The 25,306-nt window shown below is 36.2% G+C and overlaps 1 protein-coding gene across 1 annotated transcript in view; it reads left to right on the top strand.

Annotated features, from left to right (window-relative positions):
* The first annotated feature begins 1,781 nt into the window (after positions 1-1,781).
* The window catches only part of LEKR1 (leucine, glutamate and lysine rich 1), a 213,809-nt gene continuing 190,284 nt past the window's right edge, over positions 1,782-25,306 (top strand). Inside the window, exons 1-2 of the mRNA XM_027542832.1 lie at positions 1,782-1,845; positions 24,300-24,514. Coding sequence (XP_027398633.1) covers positions 1,798-1,845; positions 24,300-24,514 — 263 coding nt within the window. The 5' untranslated portion in view covers positions 1,782-1,797. The remainder of the gene's footprint in view (positions 1,846-24,299; positions 24,515-25,306) is intronic.

Raw genomic sequence — 25,306 nt, 5'->3', positions numbered from 1 at the left:
AAAAAGTGGGATTTCTTTCTGTGTTTGTAATCTTATTAGATTAGCTGTGCCTCACAGTTTAGTTAAATGCTTATGTGATAATAAAACTGCTTTCTGCATTGTGGGGAAATTTTCTGGATGGCAGGATTTAAAATTTTTTCCTCCGTAATCACACCTACCAATTTTTCCCACTCAGTATAGTAAGGCCACAAAATTGGAATAGATTTACAGTAACGATACTGTGCCACTAGATTCATGCTCTCAAATACATTTAGGTGTGAAATTTTAAAAAGGAAATTTAGTTGGTAATTTTAGGAAAAATTCTGCTCACAATAGAGTTTCATTAAGATGAAGCCATATTATTTTACTGATGGTGAGCTCACTGTAAAATGACAGGAATGAGAATAATGAGCTTTCTGTGAATAATGAGCTCTTGCCACATCACTGTGACAGTCTGCCAAACATCAGATTATTATGTACTTGGCCATGTGGGCCAATGTTCACTACATCAGTTAACTTTACTCTCTCTGTCCATACACATTGTATTACCTTTATCTTTAGGTTGGAAGACAGCCCATTAGTTATTTATTTTAAACAGCAGCTCATTAAACATGGAACTTTGCTAACAAGGGGGATTGGAAATCCATCCTTCCACCAATACTTAGACAATTAAAAAAAACAGGAACTTTTGTCAATTACAGTTTTCTTGACATCTTGCTGTGTGGCTGGGGTTACTTTTTCTGATAGAGTACTATGCCTGTTTAGTCTCTGTTTGTCAAAATCTTGTCCAGATCAAATGTAAACCTCCTCACTCACCTCCTCAGGAAGCCTTTGCTAATTCCCCATTCCCATGAGGAAGATAAGACATTTTTTTCCTGGAACGTCTAGATTGTTCCTTGTCTACAGCTCCTGACCCTCACGTCTTTCCTGCTGTGGAATTGTGCCTATATTATCTTACTCTGCTGTCCCCCTTCACTTCCCATTTATATGTGTGTATATATATATGTATCTGTATATACCCATACATATGAATGAACATCTCTCACTCCTGAAACTGGACAGTTTATTCTTTCTCCTTATTTGGGAAACATTAAAAAAAAGAACTCTAAGTGCACCTTCATTAATCTTGTGTGGTTTTATGAAAGTAGTGATAGAGTTTTATATTGAATTGTTTTATTATAAAATGAAAATTATTAAAAGTAAAACATCTGCGTAAAAATTATATAAATGTCCACTTTTGGTAAAATTGGCACTTGGCTTCTTATGCTTTAGTGACTTTTCTGTTCAGTGCTTGCCTATCATATTTAACTTGATAACTCTAAATATTTTTTCCTGTACTTGATTTAAACCAGCATTAATGTCACAGTTGCTTTCTTTTATCTGCTAAACTATTCTATAGATATTTTTTCCAGCAGCTTTTCAGGCGAAAAACTTTTCTTTTAAATGAAATAAATGGATCTGTTTAAAATTTTGTGATCCTTAATCTGTATTTGCAAAACAAATAACTAGTTGTAAGCCACTACAGAAGTTACAATTATAAAGTTCCAAAGAAAGAAAATGTTATTTTTAATTCAGTAGTCTCTCTAGGTCCTTCCTGTTCTGTTGGCCTAATAACCACATGAGAAAACCTCATTTGTAGCTTTTAACATTGAGTTGATGAAACAAACATCTGTGAAAATAGTTATACCCATTGATTCCCAAAACTTGTAGGAATTGATCTTATTAAAATTTTCTTCATATTGTTTTAATACTAATTATCACCATCAATGTTTTTAGATTATTTTACTTCAAAGCTCCTTCAGTATATTTTGGGAAATTATGGATCGTCATGTTCCCATGCATGCATTACCTGAAGAAATCCAAAAGGTATGTTACTATGTTATTATAGCACAACATTAGAATTTTAACAGTTAATTCTAAAACATGGGAGAATGCATTCAGAGGTTTTATATTTGTTTTAGTCAGGGGATCTGCAGTGAATTGGTGGAGTGGGGAAGGGAATAATTATAATAGTCAAAACTGTAGAATTCACTTCAGTGCCAAAAATGTTCAGCCTGTGAAAGAAGCTGGATATATAATTCTGGCATGGTATTTGACCAGGTGTTTTTGGAGCCCTTGTAAGGGCTTCAACAATGGCCAAATACTATACTTAGATATTTATCTAGCAGCTTTTCAGAAAATAAAAGACATAAATGGGTCCGTTTCAAATGTTAAGTAATCCTTATTATGTATTTGCAAAACAAATAATTAATAGTAAACCACTACAGAAATTTTCAGTTCAGTTCAGTTGCTCAGTCACGTCGGACTCTTTGTGACCCCATGGACTGAAGCACGCCAGGCCTCCCTGTCTATCGCCAACTCCTGGAACTTACTCAAACTCCTGTCCATTGAGTCGGTGATACCATCCAACCATCTCATACTCTGTCATCCCCTTCTCCTCCCTCCTTCAATCTTTCCCAGCATCAGGGTCTTTTCAAATGAGTTAGTTCTTCACATCAGGTGGCCAAAGTATTGGAACTTCAGCTTCAACATCAGTCCTTCCAATGAATATTCAGGACTGATCTCCTTTAGGATGGACTGGTTGGGTCTCCTTTCAGTCCAAGGGACTCTCAAGAGTCTTGTCCAACACCACAGTTCAAAACCATCAATTCTTCGGCACTCAGCTTTCTTTATAGTCCAACTCTCGCATCCATACATGACTACTGGAAAAACCAAAGCTTTGACTAGACAGACCTTTGTTGACAAAGTAATGTCTCTGCTTTTTAATATGCTGTCTAGGTTGGTCATAACTTTTCTTCCAAGGACAAAAAATTTTAGTTTGTAACTTTTAAAAAAATAATTTTTATTTATTCATGTCTGTGCTGCGTCTTCATTGGTGTTCAAGGGCTTTCTCTAGTTGCAGGGAGTGGGGGCTACTCTTTGTTGCAGGCCCTAGAGCACACAGATTTCAGTAGTTGTGGCACACGGGCTTAGTTGCTCCGCAACATGTGGAATCTTCCTGGATCAGGAAGACCCATGTCCTCTGCATTGGCAGGTGGATTCTTATCCATTGTGGCACCTGGAAGTCCTAGTTTGTAACTTTTTATGATGTAGAAATTTTAAGAGTGTCTCTCTAAAAGGGTCTATTTCAGTTTCACCTTAATTCTTATCTTTTACCATGTTTTAAGGCCTTTTATAGATATCAACTCATTTAATCTGGTTAACAATCAATTCTTTTCACCATTGCTATGCTATTTTCCTACCTGTTAATTTATATCTGTCCTCAGACAAAATCATTTCTCCCATATTTACTGTGGCAATGCATACATTGCTAACAGCATAATTAAAAATATCTCTTTGAAATTGATTAACAAATTACGAATTAAAACCTCAAACCTTAACTTTCATTTATCATTCAGTTTTTAAGGTAAATCTATAGTCAGTTTAAGATTAATCACAGTCCATTAGTTTTTAATTAAAAACTGCAGTCAGCTCTCAGGTATATTTTTATCTTTTATGCGTGTAATGCCTGTTAGCATTAATCATGCCATTGATTTAACTTGATGGTTACTTCTACTGCATGTCCTTTAGATTTATATAAACTGCAGTCTAGCAGGTCCTAGAAGGGAAGTCCAGTTACCATAAAAAACCTTTTATACCATTGCATTTAATTCACTTCACCTTTAAAGTTAGATGTAAGAGAAAGTTCAGAGAGCTCAGCTATGCTATGCTTACCTGAGAAATGGTACCTAGATGTGTTTGAATACATGGAGTGTCCTCACACTCTCTCAGATGATTTCTTTCCATGTACTACTAGCTGGTGTGGTAGACATAAAAAGAAACAAAACAATCTGCAAGAAACAATACCCATACTCAGATACCAGTCATCTATTAGGAAGCAGATATATAATGACATGAAAAAAAAAAAAGACCCTAAAGACAATGTTTGATTTAAATGTCATGTAAGATACTATCTTTTCTGAAAATAGAGAAAGTGGGAAGAGGAATCCTTGAGTATCATGATGGTCAAGGGAGGATCTTTATGCAGGAAATAGAACTGGAATTGGCCCTTGAAAGCGAAGTACTCCTAGAGACAGACAGGGAAAAGGTTATTCTGGGCTAAGTGAACAAAAGCTCACTGGTAAGAAAAAATACTGGCCAGGGTAGAGAATGTTTAACAACTTCAGTGTTTTAAATGCATGAAAGAGTATGTCTTTAACAGAGTTTTTAATAAGTTGAAGAATGTGGTTTTTTTCTTGTTTAAGGTACTTATATAAGTAAATTTTTTAAAAATGCTAAAACCAATCATTTTTAAATACACATATATTCTCAAATCTTAAATGACAGGGAGCTGTCTGTTTAATGCAGAGAGGTGGGGAGGCCAGGAGTAGCTTAGCTGCCTAAGGCCCTGGACAAATGAGTTGATTGTAGCCCTTGGTCTGCTGAATGCTTAGCCTGTAAAGTGCATCTTTGCACTTTTTCAGACTGAAGTTAGATACACTTGTACGACAAGTATTTATCAAGTGCCTGTAGTGTGCCAGACACTGTTTTGGGTACTTGATTATAAAGCAACCAAAAGTATGCACATGCATCCCACAGCCTGTTAGAGGTTGTTTTGGGAATGTCAGTTACTCGTTTTCTTACCTAATATTTGATTCCTCTAGATTGTCCATAATGTAACTGGTTAAAGCATATTTATTTAGTCAGCTTGCATACATTATTCTATATGCAAGCACATTAAACAGATATATAAGCTTATAATAGTAATAAGAGTACTTCAGATCAGAACCATTTCATTATTAAAGTTTAGTCGCTCAGTCATGTCTGATTCTTTGCAACCCCGTGGACTGTAGCTTACTAGGCTCTTTTGTCCATGGGATTTTCCAGGCAAGAGTACTGGAGTGGGTTGCCATTTCCTTCTCCAGAGGATCTTCCTGACACAGGGCTAGAATCCAGGTCTCCCACATTGTAGGCAGATGCTTTAGCATCTGAGCCACCAGGGATTTCATTATTAAGATAAAACAAATCTTAGGCTTTCATAATGACTTGGAAATTGTGCTATATTTCTTTATGGGATAAGAATGAGGATGGGTGGATCAGTGTACAGTGACACAGAAGACTTTTAGAGGCTTTTTTTCTTGTTCTTTTGTTAACTTTTTACGTTAGTTTTTATGCTGGCTCTTCTTTCTAGGGGATTCCCTGGTGACTCAGATGGTAAAGAATCTTCCTGCAATGCGGGACATCTGGGTTCGATCCCTGGGTCAGGAAGATCCCCTGGAAAAGGAAATGGCAACCCACTCCAGTATTCTTGCCTGGAAAATCCCATAGACAGAGAAGCCTGGCAGGCTACAGTCCATGGGGTTGCGAAAAGTCAGACAGGACTGAGTGACTAACACTAATGGCTTCTTTCTAGAGAAGCCCCTGCTGTATTTCCTTTTTTTTGCTGTGTGTAGGCAAGAAAGGTTAGTGTAGAAATCAGGAAAGAGAAGTGAGGGAAGTATTTTTCTTTCTGTACTTTTGCTGTATAATATGGAAATAGGATGGTTGATCAATTACTCGAAAGATATATGATAAAGGAAATGGAAATGACTGTACTACACTGTACACACACTAGTAAAATAGGTAGCAGTAGATAAGAGTTGCAAGAGAATATAAATGTGGTGGGGGAGATGGCCAACAAAGGAAAAGTATGGAGAATACCGATAATACTAAGCTCTAGTTAGTCCATTACCTTATTAGAAAGAGAAGATTGTTAAATCCTCTTGCCACTAGTCTTATCTTCTTAGGAAATCTTAAGGAAGAAAGAAAAAGATAATCTTTTGACAACCACTCCCAGATCTTTTTGTTTTTTTATCACAATTTCTGACTGAGCATAAACACATTTCAGATTCCCATCTCCACAAGTAGCAGAAAATGTCAAACAGACTAATGGGCTGGAAGGCAAGACTATACTCATCCCCTTTGTCTGCTGCTGGACTCTACAGCTTACTTCTTTATGTACTTAGACTATATCTCTAAATATACTCTCTAGACAAAGTTGACTCCTGCCTGTTTCTGACTTCCAATAAGTAGCAGCTTTGCTGGAATTTTCATCTAGCAGACTGAAAGCAGAATGCACTTGTAATGATAGTACACTTTGTGTTTAGTATTTTATTGCCACAATTAAAATTAAAACACTTACAGATTAGCAAAATAATAATTATATATTTCTTCCCTTCCTGAATGTGCACCTATTTCAGAAACATATGGAGTCTTTTTAGAAAGAAGAACAATGAGTAATATTCCTTTTTGCTGTTTTTGCTAGAAGATATACACAGAAGTCAGAACCTCAACAAATCAGTGGAAAACTCAGTTATTTTGCAAAAGTAGAACTGATCTCTTGTTATTTTTTAATGGTGACAAAATGAGCACTTTTAATGGGATTTTAGCCTCAGGAGATATTTATTATCACAGGACACAAAGTAAAATAAAGAGACCAGAGTTGTTTATTTTATAATACAGAAGTGGCAGTGCAAGGGCTGGAGAGCAGGCTGTTCTTTCTGGGATAACAATCCCTTTCCCTACCAGCAACAGCTCATTTTGTCCTGTTTCAGTAATTTTAGTACTTTGGAACTTTGAAATTTATTCAGAATAACAGTTTTATATTTCCAAGCACAGGTTGTCATTGCCAGAGAAAATAAACTTAATTTTCTAGGTCATTTTGGGCCACTGTGGCTAGGATCAGATTTTGTGTTGAATTAAAGTAGAGGAAAAGGAGAGAATATCATTGAAACATTAGCGCTATTATCCTGAAAAAGTAGTGATATGTCTATATGTGTGGGGGTATATGTGTCTTTTTAAGCAATTGTAGTTTTGAAACTTACAAAAGACATAAGAAGCTATATAATTTTTGAAGAGACTGTTCACTTAATATTGTGACCCAAGAGAGTTCATTAGGGAAAACTTAAAAAAAAAAATAACTATGAATATTGAAAAGTCTGTATTTGTTAATTTGTAGTCCAAAATACCGGAGAAGGCAATGGCACCCCACTCCAGTACTCTTGCCTGGAAAATCCCATGGATGGAGGAGCCTGGTGGGCTGCAGTCCATGGGGTCGCTAGGAGTTGGACATGACTGAGCGACTTCCCTTTCACTTTTCACTTTCATGCATTGGAGAAGGAAATGGCAACCCACTCCAGTGTTCTTGCCTGGAGAATCCCAGGGATGGGGGAGCCTGGTGGGCTTCCATCTATGGGGTCACACGGAGTCGGACACGACTGAAGCGACTTAGCAGCAGCAGCAGCAGCAGCAGTCCAAAATACTTTTGCTGCCTGGCCATAGAGAGTCCCAGAATTTACTAAGGTGAAGTTTTCTAGAAAAATAGGTGTTAGGGTAAATATACTTTGGAGGTATATTTAAATCTAAACATAGTCATGTCATGTATAATTTGTATATGAAGACAACACTTCTTAAAATTGCTTATTGAAATTTCTCTGTGGATTAATCTCTAGCATTTTATTACCAGCTTTATTTATATTTTATTATTTTGAAACCAAACCTTTTATTTCAAGATCATTGTAAACTCACAAGCAGTTGTGAGAAATACCAAGACATCTCATGTACCCTTCCCCCAACTTGCTCCAATGGTAACATCTGGCAAAACTCCACTAGATATCACAACCAGACATTGACACTGACACAGTTAAGGATTCTGTGACAACAAAGATTCCTCATGTTGCCCTTTTATAGCTACATTCACCTCAACCTCTGCTTTCACGTGCCTCCACTATCCTACCCCCAATTCATGACCTCTAGCAACCAGTGATCTGGTCTCCCAATAATTTTGTCACCTCAAGAATGTTTTAAAAATGGGATTATGCAATATGTAGTCTTTGGGATTAGTTTTTTTTTTTTTTTTTGAATCAGTGTAATTATCTGGAGTTTTACACATATTGTTGCTTATATTTGTAGTTAATTCCTTTGTGTTGCTGAGTAGCATTCCATGATATAAATGTACTGCAATTTATTTAACCTGTTGAAGAACATCTGAGTTTTTCCTGTTTGGGGCTATTATGTATAAAGCTGCAGTAAATATTAGTGTACAGGTTTTTATGTGAACTTGTGTTTTTATTTTCATAGGACAAATGCTCAAGTACAATTGCTAGATTGTTTGGTAGTTGCATGTTCAGTTTTCTAAACACTGCCAGAGGGCTGTAACATTTTACATCCTCACCAGCAGTGTATGAGTGATCCAGTTTCTCTGCATGTTTAGTATTTGATGTCATTGGTTGAAAAAAGTTTTATTGGGATATAGTTAATGTACAAAATTATATGTTTCAGGTGTACAGCATAGTAATTCACAATTTTAAAGGTTATATTCCATTGATAGTTATTATAAAATATTGGCTATATTCCCTATGATCTATAATATATCCTTGTGGCTTATTTATTTTATATATAATAGTTTATACCTCTTAATCCCCCATCCCTAACTTGCCCCTTTTCCTTTCCCCCTCCCCAGTGGTAACCACTAGCATGTTCTCTTTATCTGTGATTCTGTTTCCTTTTTGGCATATTCAGTAGTTGTATTTTTTAGATTCTACATATATGTGATATCATATAATATTTGTCTTTGTCTGACTTATGCCACTCAGCATAGTACCCTTCGAGTCCATGCTTGTTGTTGCAGATGGCAAAATTTCATTCTTTTAATGGCTGAGTAATATTCCATTCACATCTTCTTTATCTGTTCATCTGTTGATGGACACTTAAGTTGTTTCCATATCTTGGGCATTGTAAATAATGCTGCTGTGAACATTGTGGTGCATGTCTCTTTTTGAATTAGTATTTTCATTTTTTTCTGGATATACACCCAGGACTGGAATTGCTGTATCATATGATAGTTCTACTTTAGGGGTTTTTTTTTTTTTTTTGAGAAACCTCTATTCTGTTTGCAAAAGTGGTTGCATCAATTTACATTCCCACAAACAGTGTCTGAGGATTTGTTCTTCCTTGCATCTTCGCCCACTTTTGTTAATTTTTTTTTTATGTTGGCCATTCTTAATAGGTGTGAGATGATATCTTTGTGATTTTTAATTTTCATTTCTCTGATGATTAACAATGTTGAGCATCTTTTCAAGTGCCTATTTGCCATCTGTATGTATTCTATGGAAAAAGATTTATTCAGGTTTTCTATTTTTAAATTGGGTTTTCTTTTTATATCAAGTTCTATGAGCTGTTTGTATTTTGATTATTAATCCCTTATCAGTCATATCATTTGCAAATTTTTTTCCCATTCCATAGGTTGTCTTTTTGTTGTTGTTGAAGGTTTCCTTTGGTATGCAAAAGCTTTTCAGCTTGATTAGATCTCATTTGCTTATGTTTGCTTTTGTTTCCTTTGCTTTGGAAGAAAGATCAAACAATACTGTTATGATTTATGTCAAAGAGAGTTTTTGTCTGTTTTCTTCTAGGAGTTTAATGATTTCTGGTCTTACCTGTAGGTCTTTAATCCAGTTTGAGTTTATTCTTGTATATGGTGTTAGAAAATGTTCAAGTTTCATTTTTTTTACATATAACTGTCCTATTTTCCCAACAGCACTTAATGAAGACTGCCTTTTATCCAATTTTCTACTATATATTCTTGTTGCCTTTGTAGTAGATTAATTGACCATAAGTGTGTTGGTTTGTTTCAGGACTCTCTCTTCTGCTGCAGTGATCCATGTGTCTGTTTACTGTTTTTATACCAGAACCATACTGTTCTATTGCTGTAGCTTTGCATTATAGTTTCAAGTCAGGGAACATGATACCTCTAGTTCTGTTCTTTCTCAATATTATTCTAGCTATTGAGGGTCTTTTGTATTTCTATCAGTTCAGTTAAGTTCAGTTGCTCAGTCATCTCCGACTCTTTGCGACCCCATGAATTGCAGCATGCCAGGCCTCCCTGTTATCACCAACGCCTGGAGTTCACTCAGACTTACGTCCATCGAGTCAGTGATGCCATCCAACCATCTCATCCTCTGTCGTCCCCTTCTCCTCCTGCCCCCAATCCCTCCCAGCATCAGAGTCTTTTCCAATGAGTCAACTCTTCGCATGAGGTGGCCAAAGTACTGGAGTTTCAGCTTTAGCATCATTCCTTCCAAAGAAATCCCAGGGCTGATCTCCTTCAGAATGGACTGGTTGGATCTCCTTGCAGTCCAAGGGACTCTCAAGAGTCTTCTCCAACACCACAGTTCAAAAGCATCAATTCTTCAGCACTCAGCTTTCTTCACAGTCCAACTCTCACATCCATACATGACCACAGGAAAAACCATAGCCTTGACTAGACGGACCTTTGTTGACAAAGTAATGTCTCTGCTTTTGAATATGCTATCTAGGTTGGTCATAACTTTCCTTCCAAGGAGTAAGCGTCTTTTAATTTCATGGCTGCAGTCACCATCTGCAGTGATTTTGGAGCCCAAGAAAATAAAGTCTGACACTGTTTCCACTGTTTCCCCATCTATTTCCCATGAAGTGGTGGGACCGGATGCCATGATCTTCGTTTTCTGAATGTTGAGCTTTAAGCTAACTTTTTCACTCTCCACTTTCACTTTCATCAGAAGGCTTTTGAGTTCCTCTTCACTTTGTGCCATAAGGATGGTGTCATCTGCATATGTGAGGTTATTGATATTTCTCCCAGCAATCTTGATTCCAGCTTGTGTTTCTTCCAGTCCAGCATTTCTCATGATGTACTCTGCATAGAAGTTAAATAAGCAGGGTGACAATATACAGCCTTGATGTACTCCTTTTCCTATTTGGAACCAGTCTGTTGTTCCATGTCCAGTTCTAACTGTTGCTTCCTGACCTGCATATAGGTTTCTTAAGAGGCAGGTCAGGTGGTCTGGTATTCCCATCTCTTTCAGAATTTTCCACAGTTTATTGTGATTCACACAGTCAAAGGCTTTGGCATAGTCAATAAAGCAGAAATAGATGTTTTTCTGGAACTCTCTTGCTTTTTCCATGATCCAGCGGATGTTGGCAATTTGATCTGTGGTTCCTCTGCCTTTTCTAAAACCAGCTTGGACATCAGGAAGTTCACGGTTCACGTACTGCTGAAGCCTGGCTTGGAGAATTTTGAGCATTATTTTACTAGCATGTGAGATGAGTGCAATTGTGTGGTAGTTTGAGCATTCTTTGGCATTGCTTTTCTTTGGGATTGGAATGAAAACTGACCTTTTCCAGTCCTGTGGCCACTGCTGAGTTTTCCAAATTTGCTGGCATATTGAGTGTAACACTTTTACAGCATCATCTTTCAGGATTTGAAATAGCTCCACTGGAATTCCAGGACCTCCACTAGCTTTGTTTGTAGTGATGCTTTCTAAGGCCCACTTGACTTCACATTCCAGGATGTCTGGCTCTAGGTCAGTGATCACACCATCGTGATTATCTGGATCGTGAAGATCTTTTTTGTACAGTTCTCCTGTGTATTCTTGCCATCTCTTCTTAATATCTTCTGCTTCTGTTAGGTCCATACCATTTCTGTCCTTTATTGAGCCCATCTTTGCATGAAGTGTTCCCTTGGTATCTCTAATTTTCTTGAAGAGATCTCTAGTCTTTCCCATTCTGTTGTTTTCCTCTATTTCTTTGAACTGATCGCTGAGGAAGGCTTTCTTATCTCTTCTAGCTATTCTTTAGAACTCTGCATTCAGATGTTTATATCTTTCCTTTTCTCCTTTGTTTTTTGCTTCTCTTCTTTTCACAGCTCATTGTAAGGTCTCCCTAGACAGCTATTTTGCTTTTTTGCATTTCTTTTCCATGGGGATGGTCTTGATCCCTGTCTCCTGTACAATGTCATGAACCTCATTCCATAGTTCATCAGGCACTCTATCAGATCTAGTCCCTTAAATCTATGTCTCACTTCCACTGTATAAGGGATTTGATTTATATCATACCTGAATGGTCTAGTGGTTTTCCCTACTTTCTTCAATTTAAGTCTGAATTTGGTAATAAGGAGTTCATGATCTGAGCCACAGTCAGCTCCCAGTCTTGTTTTTGTTGACTGTATAGAGCTTCTCCATCTTTGGCTGCAAAGAATATAATCAATCTGATTTCAGTGTTGACCATCTGGTGATGTCCATGTGTAGAGTCTTCTCTTGTGGTGTTGGAAGAGGGTGTTTGCTATGACCAGTGCATTTTCTTGGCAAAACCCTATTAGTCTTTGCCCTGCTTCATTCTGTATTCCAAGGCCAAATTTGCCTGTTACTCCAGGTGTTTCTTGACTTCCTACTTTTGCATTCCAGTCCCCTATAATGAAAAGGACATCTTTTTTGGGTGTTAGTTCTAAAAGGTCTTGTAGGTCTTCATAGAACCCTTCAACCTCAGCTTCTTCAGAGTTACTGGTTGGGGCATAGACTTGGATTACTGTGATATTGAATGGTTTGCCTTGGAAACGAACAGAGATCATTCTGTCGTTTTTGAGATTGCATCCAAGTACTGCATTTCGGACTCTTTTGTTGACCATGATGGCTACTCCATTTCTTCTGAGGGAATCCTGCCCACACTAGTAGATATAATGGTCATCTGAGTTAAATTCACCCATTCCAGTCCATTTTAGTTCGCTGATTCCTAGAATGTCGATGTTCACTCTTGCCATCTCGTTTGACCACTTCCAGTTTGCCTTGATTCATGGACCTGACATTCCAGGTTACTATGTAATATTGCTCTTTACAGTATCGGACCTTGCTTCTATCACCAGTCACATCCACAGCTGGGTATTGTTTTTGCTTTGGCTTCATCCCTTCATTCTTTCTGGAGTTATTTCTCCACTGATCTCCAGTAGCATACTGGGCACCTACTGACCTGGGGAGTTCCTCTTTCAGTATCCTATCACTTTTCCTTTCCATAGTGTTCATGGGGTTCTCAAGGCAAGAATACTGAAGTGGTTTGCCATTCCCTTCTCCAGTGTATCACATTTAGAAATACATAAATGTATTCCTATGCAATTTATAAAACTGTTGTAGTTATATGAAAAATGCCATTGATATTTTGATAGGAATTGCATTGAATGTGAAGATTGCCTTTAGTAGTATGGTCATTTAAACAGTATTCTTACAGTTCATAAACATGGTATATATCTTTTCATCTGTTTGTTTCATCATCAGTTTCTTTCATCTGTGTCTCATAGTTTTCCCTACCTCCTCAGGTAGGTTTATTCCTGGGTTAATTTTATTCTTTTTGATATGACTGTTTCTTTAATTTCTCTTTCTGTCTTTTAAAAAAATTATTTATTTATTTTTAATATAAATATATTTATTATAATTGGAGGCTAATTACAATATTGTATTGGTTTTTACATACATCAACATGAATCTGCCACAGGTGTACACGTGTTCCCCATCTTGAACCCCCTCCCACCTCCCTCCCCATACCATCCCTCTGGGTCATCCCAGTGCACCAGCCCCGCGCATCCTGTATCATGCATCGAACCTGGACTGGTAATTCTTTTCACATATGATATTATACATGTTTCAGTGCCATTCTCCCAAATCATCCCACCCTCACCCTCTCCCACAGAGTCCAAAAGACTAATCTCTCTTTCTGATAGTTTATTGTTAGTATATAGAAATGCAACAGATTTCTGTACATTCATTTTCTATCCTGCAACTTTACTGAATTCATTGATGAGCTCTAGTAGTTTTTTGTTGGTATCCTTAGGATTTTCTATGGACAATATTGTGTCATTTGCAAACTATGACAGTTTTACTTCTTCCTTTGCAATTAGAATTCTTTTATTTATTTTTCTTACCTAATTGCCATGGCTAAGACTTCCAATACTATGTTGAATAAAAGTGGCAAGAATGGGCATTGTCTTATTCCTAATATCAGAGGAAATACTTTCATTATTGAGTATGATGTTAGCTTTGGGCTTGTCATACATGGCCTTTATTATGTTGAGGTATGTTATATCTATACTCACTTTGTGAGAGTTTTTATCATAAATGGGTGTTGAATTTTGTCAAGATTTTTCTGGACTCCAAAATCACTGCAGATGGTGATTGCAGCCATGAAATTAAAAGATGCTTACTCCTTGGAAGGAAAGTTATGACCAACCTAGATGGCATATTAAAAAGCAGAGACATTACTTTGCCAACAAAGGTCCATCTCGTCAAGGCTATGGTTTTTCCAGTGGTCATGTATGGATGTGAGAGTTGGACTATAAAGAAAGCTGAGTGCTGAAGAATTGATGCTTTTGAACTGTGGTGTTGGAGAAGACTCTTGAGAGTCCCTTGGGCTGCAAGGATATCCAACCAGTCCATCCTAAAGGATATCAGTCCTGGGTGTTCATTGGAAGGACTGATGTTAAAGCTGAAACTCCAGTACTTTGGCCACCTGATACAAAGAGCTGACTCATTTGAAAAGATCCTGATGCTGGGAAAGATTGAGGGCAGGAGGAGAAGGGGACGACAGAGGATGAGATGGTTGGATGGCATCACCAACTCAATGGACATGGGTTTGCGTGGACTCCGGGAGTTGATGATGGACAGGAAGGCCTGGTGTGCTGCAGTTCATGGGGTTGCAAAGAGTAGGACACGACTGAGCGACTGAAGTGAACTGAAGGTGATCATATGGTCCTTATTCTTCAATTTATTAATGTGGTGTATTACATTGATATACAGATATTGAAAAATCTTTGCAACCCTGGGATAAATCCCACTTGAGCATGGTTTATGATCCTTGTAATGTATTGTTAGATTCAATTTAATAATATTTTGTTGAGGATTTTTGCATCTGTGTTCCTCAGTGATATTGGCCTGTAGTTTCTTTTGTCTGGGTTTAGTATAAGGGTGATGCTGGCCTCATAGAGTGTGTGGAAGCATTCCTTCCTCTGCAGTTTTTTGGAATAGTTTGAGGAAGATAGGTGTTAACTCTTCTCTAAATGTTTGGTAAAATTCACTTGTGAAGCTGTCTGCTCTTGGACTTTTTTTTTTCCCTGAGTTTTAAAATAATTGATTCAATTTCATTACCAGTAGTTTGTCTGTTATAGTTTCTGTTTCTTCCTGTTTCAGCCATGGGAGTCCTGTTTCCTAGAAATTGTAAATTTCTGGGAATTTGTCCATTTCTTCTAGGTCATCCATTTTATTGGCATATATTTGTTCTTAGTAGTCACTTACAATCTTTTGTATTTTTATGATGTTGGTTGTAACTTATTTTTCATTTCTGATTTTATTAATTTTTGTCTTTTCTCTTTTTTCTTGGTGAGTCTGGCTAAAGGTTTATCAATTTTGTTTACCTTTTCAAAGAACCAGCACTTAGTTGTACTGATCTTTTCTATAATTTTTAGAGTCTCCATTTAACTTGTTTCTTCTCTCATCTTTATGGTTTTTCATTCCACTAACTTTGGGTTTTGTTTGGTTTTCTTTTTCTAGTTCCTTTAGGTGTAAGGTTAGGTTGTTTATTTGAGATATTTCTTGTTTCCTGAGTTAAACTTTTATTGCTACAAACTGTCCTCTTTTTCTGTGTCCTTTTGTTTTGTTTTCATTTTCATTTAATTTTTGTAATTTTTAATTACAAAGTAATTTTAAATTTCTTTTTTTTAAATTAAAAGAAATTTAAAATTTCTTTTTTCCAAGTAATTTTTTAATTTCTTTTTTTATTTCTCCAGTGAACCATTGGTTGTTTAGTAGTATATTGTTTAGCCTCCACATTTTTTTTTTTTTTAAGTTTTTTTCCATTGTAATTGATTTGTAGTCTCATAGTATTGTGGTTGGAAAAGATACTTGATATGATTTCAGTTTTCTTAAATTTTCCAAGTTTTGTTTTGTGGCCTAGTATGTGAACTGTCCTGGAGAATGTTTCCAGGCACTTGAAAAGAAGCATATTCTTCTGCTTTGTAATGGTGTATGTTCTATGTATATCTATTAAGTTCATCTGGTTTAGTTTGTAATTTAAGGCCAGTGTTTCCTGATTAATTTTCTGCTTGGATGATCTCTCCATTGATGTAAGTGTGATGTTAAATCCCCTACTATTATTGTATTACTGTCAATTCCTTCCTTTATATCTGTTAGTATTTGCTTTATGTATTTAGATGCTGCTTTATTAGGGCTTATATATATTTGTGATTATTATATGTTCTTGGATTTAGCACTTGATCATTTAATGTCTTTGTCTCTTGTAACATTCTTTATTTTAAAGCCGATTTTATCTTATGTAGGTATTGCCAACCCGGCTTTCCTTTGATTTCCATTTGCAATGAATACCTTTTTCTATCCCTTCATTTTCTTTTTTTTTTTTTTTTTTTTCTCCAATTTTATTTTATTTTTAAACTTTACATAATTGTATTAGTTTTGCCAAATATCAAAGTGAATCCGCCACAGGTATACATGTGTTCCCCATCCCAAACCCTCCTCCCTCCTCCCTCCCCATACCATCCCCCTGGGCCTTCCCAGTGCACCAGTCCCAAGCATCCAGCATCATGCATCGAACCTGGACTGGCAACTCGTTTCCCACATGATACTTTACATGTTTCATTGCCATTCTCCCAAATCTTCCCACCCTCTCCCTCTCCCACAGAGTCCATAAGACCGTTCTATACATCAGTGTCTCTTTTGCTGTCTCGTACACCGGGTTATTGTTACCTATCCCTTCATTTTCAATCTGTTTGTGTCTTTAAGTCTGAAATGAGACTGTTGTAGGCAGCATATATACTGATCTGGTTTTTGTTTCCATTGAGCCACTCAAGGTGTTTTGATTGGAGCATTTAATCCAGTTATATTTAAAGTAATTACTGATACCTATGTTCTTATTGGCATTTTGTTAATTTTTTCAGATCTTTGTTGTTCCTTTCTTCTTTTTTTGTTCTTTTCTCTTGTGGTTTGATGACTATCTTTAGTGCTGTGTTTGGATTCCTTTTTGTGTGTGTATGTTTGTATCTATTATCAGTTTTTGGTTTGTGGTTTACCATGAGGCTTATATATAGCTATATATATATATGTATATATGTATATATATATGGAAATGGCAACCCATTCCAGTATTCTTGCCTAGAGAATCCCTTAGACAGAGGAGCCTGGTGGACTGCTGTCCATAGGGTTGCACGGAGTCAGACACGACTGAAGTGACTTAGCATGCATGCATGCGTTGGAAAAGGAAATGGCAACCCAATCCAGTGTTCTGGCCTGGAGAATCCCAGGAATGGAGGAGCCTGGTGGGCTGCCGTCTATGGAGTTGCACACAGTTGGACACAACTGAAGTGACTTAGCAGCAGCAGCAGATAAATATATATACACACACATACATATATATAGTGGCTGACTATTTTTCTGGGCTCCAAAATCACTGCAGATGGTGATTACAGCCATGAAATTAAAAGATGCTTACTCCTTGGAAGGAAAGTTATGACCAACCTAGATGGCATATTAAAAAGCAGAGACATTACTTTGCCAACAAAGGTCCATCTCGTCAAGGCTATGATTTTTCCAGTGGTCATGTATGGATGTGAGAGTTGGACTGTGAAGAAAGCTGAACACCGAAGAAGTGATGCTTTTGAACTGTGGTGTTGGAGAAGAGTCTTGAGAGTCCCTTGGACTGCAAGGAGATACAACCAATCTGTCCTAAAGGAGATCAGTCCTAGGTTTTCATTGGAAGGACTGATGTTGAAGCTGAAACTCCAATACTTTGGCAATCTGATGTGAAGAGCTGACCCATTTGAAAAGACCTTGATGCTGGGAAAGATTGAGGGCAGGAGAAGAAGGGAACGACAGAGGATGAGATGGTTGGATGGCATCACCGACTCAATGGACATGGGTTTGGGTGGACTCCGGGAATTGGTGATGGACAGGGAGGCCTGGCGTGCTGTGGTTCATGGGGTTGCAAAGAGTTGGACACGACTGAGCAACTAAACTGAACTGATATGGTCTTAAATTGTAGACCTTTTAATTTCAAATGTATTTTAACACCCTTGCATTTGTACTCTCCTCCCCTCATTATTACTCTCTTTAACACAATATTTCACATCTGATTGTTTTGTGTATCTCTTAACTGCCTATTTTGGGTATAGATGATTTTCTTACTTTTGTTTTTTAACTTTTCTACAAGCTTTATTTCTGGTTCATTTCCTTTCTTTACTATATATTTGCCTGTACCAATGGGCTTTTTCTCTTTGTAATATTCATATTTCTAGTTGTGGCCTTTTTTTCTTTTTTACTTATAGAAATCACATTAACATTTCTTGTAAAGTTGGCTTGGTGGTGTTTTAAGGTCTTTTAGCTTTTGCTTATCTATAAAACGTTTGATCTCTCCATCAAATCTGAATGAAAGCCTTCCTGGATAGAGTATTCTTGGTTGCAGTTTTTTCCCTTTTATCACTTTAAATATATTGTGCCACTGTCATTAATTTTTATTATAATCTTTCTTATAGGTGTGCAGTGATAGCTTATTGTTGTCTTAATTTGCATTTTCTTAATGACTAATGATACTGACTATTTTTTCATGTGCTTATTTGGCATCCATGTGTCCTTTTAGGTGATCTATCTCTTAACCATTTTCTAATTTGATTTTTTTTTAACTGTTGAGTTTTGAGTGTTCTTTATATGACCTAGGTACTTGTCCATTGTCAAATATGTGGTTGCATATCTTTTTTTCCAAGTCTGTAGCTTGTCATTTCATCCTCTTTACAGAGTGTTTTACAGAGCAGAAGTTTTAAATTTTGCAATTCAGATTATCAGTTTTTCCTTCTATAGATCATGCTTTTGGTATCAAGTGTAAAAACTGTGCCTAGTTTAGATCCTGAGGATTTCTTCCTAGGCTTTTTTCTTCTAAAATCATATTTTTATGTTGTTCAGTTTAGTCCATGACCCACTGTAAGTTAATTAAGTTAATGGAGTGTGAGGTTTAGTTTGAAATCCTTTTATTTTTTATTTTTATTATTATTTTTAATCTATGGGTATCCAATCGTTCCAAGACCATTTGCTGAAAAGGTGGTTTTTCCTTTACTGAATTGCTTTTGGTACCTCTGCCAAAAATCAGTTTGGCATATTTATTTTCATCTATTTCTGGGTTTTCTATTCTATTCCATTTGATCTTTGCTTCTATCCTTTCACCAATACCATGTTGTATTGATTACTGTAGCAATACAGTATTTACCCTGTATTAATCTGTAGCAATACAGATTTACCTTGAAATCAGGTAAAATACTTTTCCCACTTTATTCTTGTTTTTCAGTACTCTTTTAGCTTTTCTAGTTCCTTTGCCTTTTCGTATAAATTTGAGAACAGTACTGTTTATATATTAGAAAAGCACATATTGCTGGAAATAGGGGTTTTGGGTAGATGGTCTTTACCAAAGTGGTTTTTAAGTTGGTAGTACTGCCAGTTGACTTGTTGAAAGGAAGGGTTTTGATGGCCTTATGAACTGGTCAGGCGGTCTGTGTTACTAATGACTCAAAAAGTCTTCTGTTCTGTCTGAAAATGTTTCTCCCAATCTGAATGAAATTCACTAGCTAGACTAAATTCAGTACCTTTGAGTAAAGGTATCTTTTTTAATGTAAAACTTATTAGAAAGGTTAACATTTTGTATGTGCTGTCATTTTTTCAGCAGTGAAATTTTTCCTATTTCTTTCCTCCTTATGCAAGCATAGAAAGCATGGAATGGGTGGGGAAAGGAAGGGAGAACAATTTTTTGAGCAGAGAATGCTTCACTTGGGCACTAGGAGGTTACTGAGTGTTTTTTCCACTTGAAGCATAGTTAGGAGCTTTGAAAAGGATCTGAAGCCTAATTTAACCTTTTAAAAAATTTGCATCATTTTTATATTAAATAACTATAATTTGAAAAGTACAAATATTGCATTTGAAAAGTATAGTTTACAATTTATTTTTAAATGGCTCCGCATTTGTTTAATATACTGCATTTGTTGATGCCTTCTCCAAAGTGCATCTTGTAAAAAGCAAAAACATCCTGCTAATGATAGCTCTTTTCTCAGGAATGACAACATGTCATTATTTTACTTACAAAACGACATGATACAACACCAAGTTATAAGAATGAAGCGCAAATTATATTTCACAAGAAACAGCTAAGGTTTACTTACTTCATTTGGGAACATAATTATAGTATTTCATATCTTCTCAAGTTTCACAGAAATGTCCTAAGTAATTAGCCTATACAGATACAAAGAGTTTGAAAGTGTTATTATATTTTACTGTTGTAGTTTTACTTACTGAAAACTATTTACAGTTTAATAGCACTGAAACCTTTGTTCAGTATACTTGTTTCATGTAGATCATCAGTGACTTAGGTTGTACTAAATGAAACCTAGAGACTACTCTTATGGATTTATTATTTATTTTGTAATTGTTTTGTTTCCTAGATTATAGTAAATATCATATTTTGGCTTCCTATGCTGAACATCTAGAAGCCTGTTTTATAGCATGTATATTTCACTTATTTCAGCTTTTCCCACCACGCTTGCTATGGTGGAATAACATTCTAATAATTTTCAAAATTTTGAAGTTTATACAATTTGTGTTTTGTACGTCAGGCTACAAATAAGCTCTATCCAGCAAGAGTTTTCTTTAAAATAAGGACATGACATTTTCCCAGGAGCAGGGAAAGAACTGTGATTAATAGGCTAAGGATGAAAGTTCTTTAGAGTAAGAATTTTTAAATTGATGAGAAGGAACCAAAACTCATGATGGGCAAAGGGACTGTAAGAAAATATGCGTATGTTCTGCATTAGTTCAGGTCTCTTGACCTGAATGATTTATATTCCTGGGGACTGATAGTATATTTCAATAGGATTGCCGAGCCACTCTTGATGATCTTTGAAAACATGTAGAGAGTAAGAGGATAACATACAAATACCATTCCATGTATAGAATGACCATAAATTACTACCAGTGAACTCCCAGACAAGATTCTAGACTGTATTAAAGGGCAATTTGTGAGCATGTGTTAGAAAAGACAATAACCCTTGAGCCAGTTTTATGTTCTTGAACAGAACTAGCATGTAGGCTTTGCCATTCCATTTTGTGCAGAGTCACAAGATTTAGGGACTGTAGTTGACATAGAATATATGTAATTTATGAAGGCATTTGACAAAGTTTGTCTTAATATTCCTAAAGGCCATATGAATAAATATAGACAGGTTACACAAGTCATTGGGTTGTTTAGCAACCAGTTGAAACACTGTATCTGTAATGTGCTGAGTAATGGATTTAGTATTAACCAAGCAGATATGGAGAAGGCAATGGCACCCCACTCCAGTACTCTTGCCTGGAAAATCCCATGGACGGAGGAGCCTGGTAGGCTCCAGCCCCTGGGGTTGCTAAGAGTAGGGCACTACTCAGCAACTTCACTTTCACTTTTCACTTCTATGCATTGGAGAAGGAAATGGCAACCCACTCCAGTATTCTTGCCTGGAGAATCCCAGGGACAGAGGAGCCTAGTGGGCTGCCGTCTATGGGGTCGCACAGAGTCGGACACGACTGAAGCGACTTAGCAGTAGCAGCAAGCAGATATGAGAAGGAAATGGCAACCCATTCCAGTATTCTTGCCTGGAGAATCTTATGGACAGAGGAGCCTGGTGGGCTACAGTCCATGGTGTTACAAGAGTCAGACATGACTTAGCAACTAAACCACCCCCAGACCAAACCAAGCAGATATGACAAGCTATAGAGTTCTACCCTCAACCTTATACTGAGGGTAGAACTCATGTTCAACATTCTTTATCAATAATTAGATGGATAAAACAACTTGCCAGAATCAGTTTGCAGAATATACAAAGCTTAGAATTTTCTGGATACAAAGTCACTTAACTAAAGTTTGAGTCTAAAACATACATACATATGTGTATGTATATACATTAAATTTTATTTATTTATTTATATTTACAATTATATTTGTTTTTCTGCACTTGTATCTGAAAAGCTAAATGCTCACATAGGAGAATGAGGGTTATTGGTTGTAAGGAATAGGTAGCTTTAGGGGGAAAAGTGAGAATAGTGGGAGAACATGGGGTATGGATTCCAAAAGGCAAGTAGGGCAATTAGGTCTTAGCAGGGACTGGAGTGAGGAAGTGGAAGGTCATTGGGTGTGAGACAGTATCTGGTTCCAATTTCTTTCTCTCTTACACTGGATCTGCAATGTCTTTTTCTCATCTTCTCTCTGTGTGTTTGCTTATTCTCTCTCATCCCAGTAATGTGGCTTACTCTGTACCTTGCATGTGATCCTTATATATTCTGGCTGTGCTAAAGATGTCCTAATTGCCTGGTCTTCAACACTTATAGTCTCAGCTGGCTCATCCCAGCTCAGGACTTGGTTTTTCTAGGTTAAATGTCCAACCTTCATTCATCACTCAGCCATGCTAGGGTGGATTGTTGGAGGGGGTTTTAGTCATATTACCAGAGTAGCCAGGACTATGGAAGGTGGATTCTCTACAAAAGGGGACATAGTGGGAAGGAATGACTTGGTATATTCAGTATAATGGGACATGGTTTTACACTGCAATGTGTTTTTGGGTAGGGGTTTTATTTAACATAAAAGCCAGCTTTAGTATATAATAGCAACATATAATTGATAAAAATACAGAAGACCATTGTGATCTGATTGCATTAAATTGTGTTACTAATGGTATTATTGAGATCTTATAATGAGGGAAATACGGGTCCACTCTTATTCTGCTTTAATGAGACCAACAGTAGTATTCAATTCTGGACTCCGTACTTTGAAATAGATATAGAACACTGGAACATGTTTAGATAAAATTATCTAGACTGAGAAAGAAATTCAAAACCGTCATTATGTGAAATAGCTGAAGGAATTGGAAGTGTTGACCTAAAGAATTAAAAGATATGTAGTGTTCCTAATAGCCGTCTTTAAATATTAGAGAAAGATCTGGTTATTCCTTATGGTTACTAGGTGGTCTAGGACTGGTGGATGCTCCAGGAAGCAGATTTGGGACCAGCATGAGAAAGAATTCCCTCATAGACAAAACCATCAGAAGATGAAACAGGCTGTTTTACAAAGTAGTTTCCCATCATTTTTGAGTGCTGAGATAGACTCTGGATAACAACTTATCTAGGTTGGAATAGTCTCAATGAACAGATCCACGCTTGAGCCAGGTTATCTTTATGATTTCTTTCAAACTTGTTTCATAAATCTATAAATTTGGTGTCAGTCGCAGTTAGATGACTGATGTACTCATTCATCTGTATCTTGTAGTATTATATCATAGTTTTTAATTTGAAATTTTTATTAAGTTTAAATGAAAATAACTATAAAAGTTATTATTAGTTTGTATCAAGTAACTCTTTTATAATGGCATGGATAGGCACATATGGTAGATGACATTGATAGGCATATATGGTGGCATTGCTCTTAGTTATAGGAGCAGTTTCTATAGTCTTAACAAAGTTGCATTAAGAGTAGGCATTCTTTGTATAGTCCAAGAGTTGCTTTAGTTTTAGTGCCCTGACGCAAATGTTTAATGAATCTGTCTTATCTTTATGAAAAGCAAGACAGGTAGAGGCTGCTTGAGGAATATTTGTATACTTGATACAGAAAAAAGAATTACGTCTCTCTTGACTTCACTAAAATTCTATTTTTCACTCCCTGTATCTGGCCAAAGATATATAAGCATTTTATCTGAAGGAAGTAAGAGAATTTAGCAGACATTCACATGGTAGATAAATATGATACAAATGATTACAGGCATAAGTGCTGGTTTTAAAATAGACTTGGGTTTAATGTCAGCTTCTCCACTTATCAGCTGGTTATTTAACTTCAGTAGTCCCTATGTTCTTATCTGTAAAATAGGTATAACTATACCTACCTGAGGGGGAAAAGAACTGATTAGGGAGAAGAGATTAAGTTCAAAGTGTTTCTTCTATTTGTGGTTTTATGACAGAATGTTAAATTCTGTGCAAATCATAAAATGTTAAAACTGAACAGGAACTGAGAACTCATTTGGCCCAATGCCATAATTGTATAAATGAGGAAAATGAAGTCTGAATAAGCTAAGAGCCATCTCCAGGATCACAGTGCAGTTGGCAGTGAAAGGCCAATGATTTCTTCACATATCAGGGAAAATTCATCTTAAAACAAGAATTGTAAAGATATTTTCATCAAAAAGTTTTATCTTATGGCAGATATTTCAAGGGTAAATCTTTCTTAGAGATACTGTGGAGAAATTATTACTCTGAAAGACCCTATTCTAATTTCAAGATTTTGTTAGAGTCAATATCATGCCATTTTTTTAAATTTTATGAAGTGTTGTAATTATTGCTCCATGGCAGAGCACAATATACATTTATTTTATTTGGCCAAGATGGTTGAACTTTAGTTTTTAGAAATAAAAAAATATCATTTCAGTAAATGTATGTTCTATTTTATAGATGTCTCCTGAAGAAAAAGTTTGTAAGTACTGTGGAGTCAGCTATCTAATTCTACATGAGTTTAAGGCTATGGAAGAAAAAGTAAAAGCAATGGAAAAAGAGATGAAATTTTATCAAGGAAGTATAGAACGTGAAAAGAGACTTCAAGAAAAACTACAGTCTCTTAGCCAAGATTTTGAACAGTACAAAATTGACAATGAATCCCAAACAGAAAGGTTAGAGTATGTTATTCTTTTCTATCATTTATTTAGTTTGGAAGAAAAGTACAGAAAATAGATTTGACTTTTGTTTTTCTAGAATTTCTCTATATCAAGTATAATTTATACCTTGGTACATTTGAATTTGTTCATTAATTATTACTGATTACTAAGTATAATTCCTAGACATAATCTGAATATTCCTTTGAGGCTGTGTTTCTATCTGAATCATTGGTGGTGGTGGTTTAGTCGCTAAGTCATAACTAACTCTTGTGACCCATGGACCACAGCCTCCTCTATCCATCTGAATAACTAGAAACCAATTAATTCAGTAACTATAGGTTGAGATGGGTTGACTTTTACTTTTCTCCAGATTTATATCTTAATTTTTATCATTAGAAAGTTTTGTCTATAAAAAATCAGGTGAATTTTGATAATTTTTATATCTAATATTTTTTTTAGATGTCCTTGACCATTTAGATTTATAGAATAAAGTTTTCATGTTATGCAAAGGTTGCCAAAACATTAAAACTGGCACATGATTCTAAATCAATAAAGCTGGAATAAAATCAACTTTATTGATTTAGAATCATGTGCCAGTTTTAATGTTTTGGCAACCTTTGCATAACATGGAAACCTTATTTATAAATCTAAATGGTAAAATCAGAGTAAAATCAGAGATTGAGTTCCTAATGCTGGTCAGGTCCAATCAGCAATTTATTCTGCCTAAAGACACCTCATGGAGCTTATATAATACAAAGGATTTTTGCTGTTATTTCATGACTTTTCCTTTGAATGAATATTTTTCCA

The sequence above is a fragment of the Bos indicus x Bos taurus genome, chromosome 1 (assembly GCF_003369695.1).
Source record: "Bos indicus x Bos taurus breed Angus x Brahman F1 hybrid chromosome 1, Bos_hybrid_MaternalHap_v2.0, whole genome shotgun sequence".
NCBI classification, from domain to species: Eukaryota; Metazoa; Chordata; class Mammalia; order Artiodactyla; family Bovidae; genus Bos; species Bos indicus x Bos taurus.
This window is presented reverse-complemented; position numbering and strand designations above follow the sequence as displayed.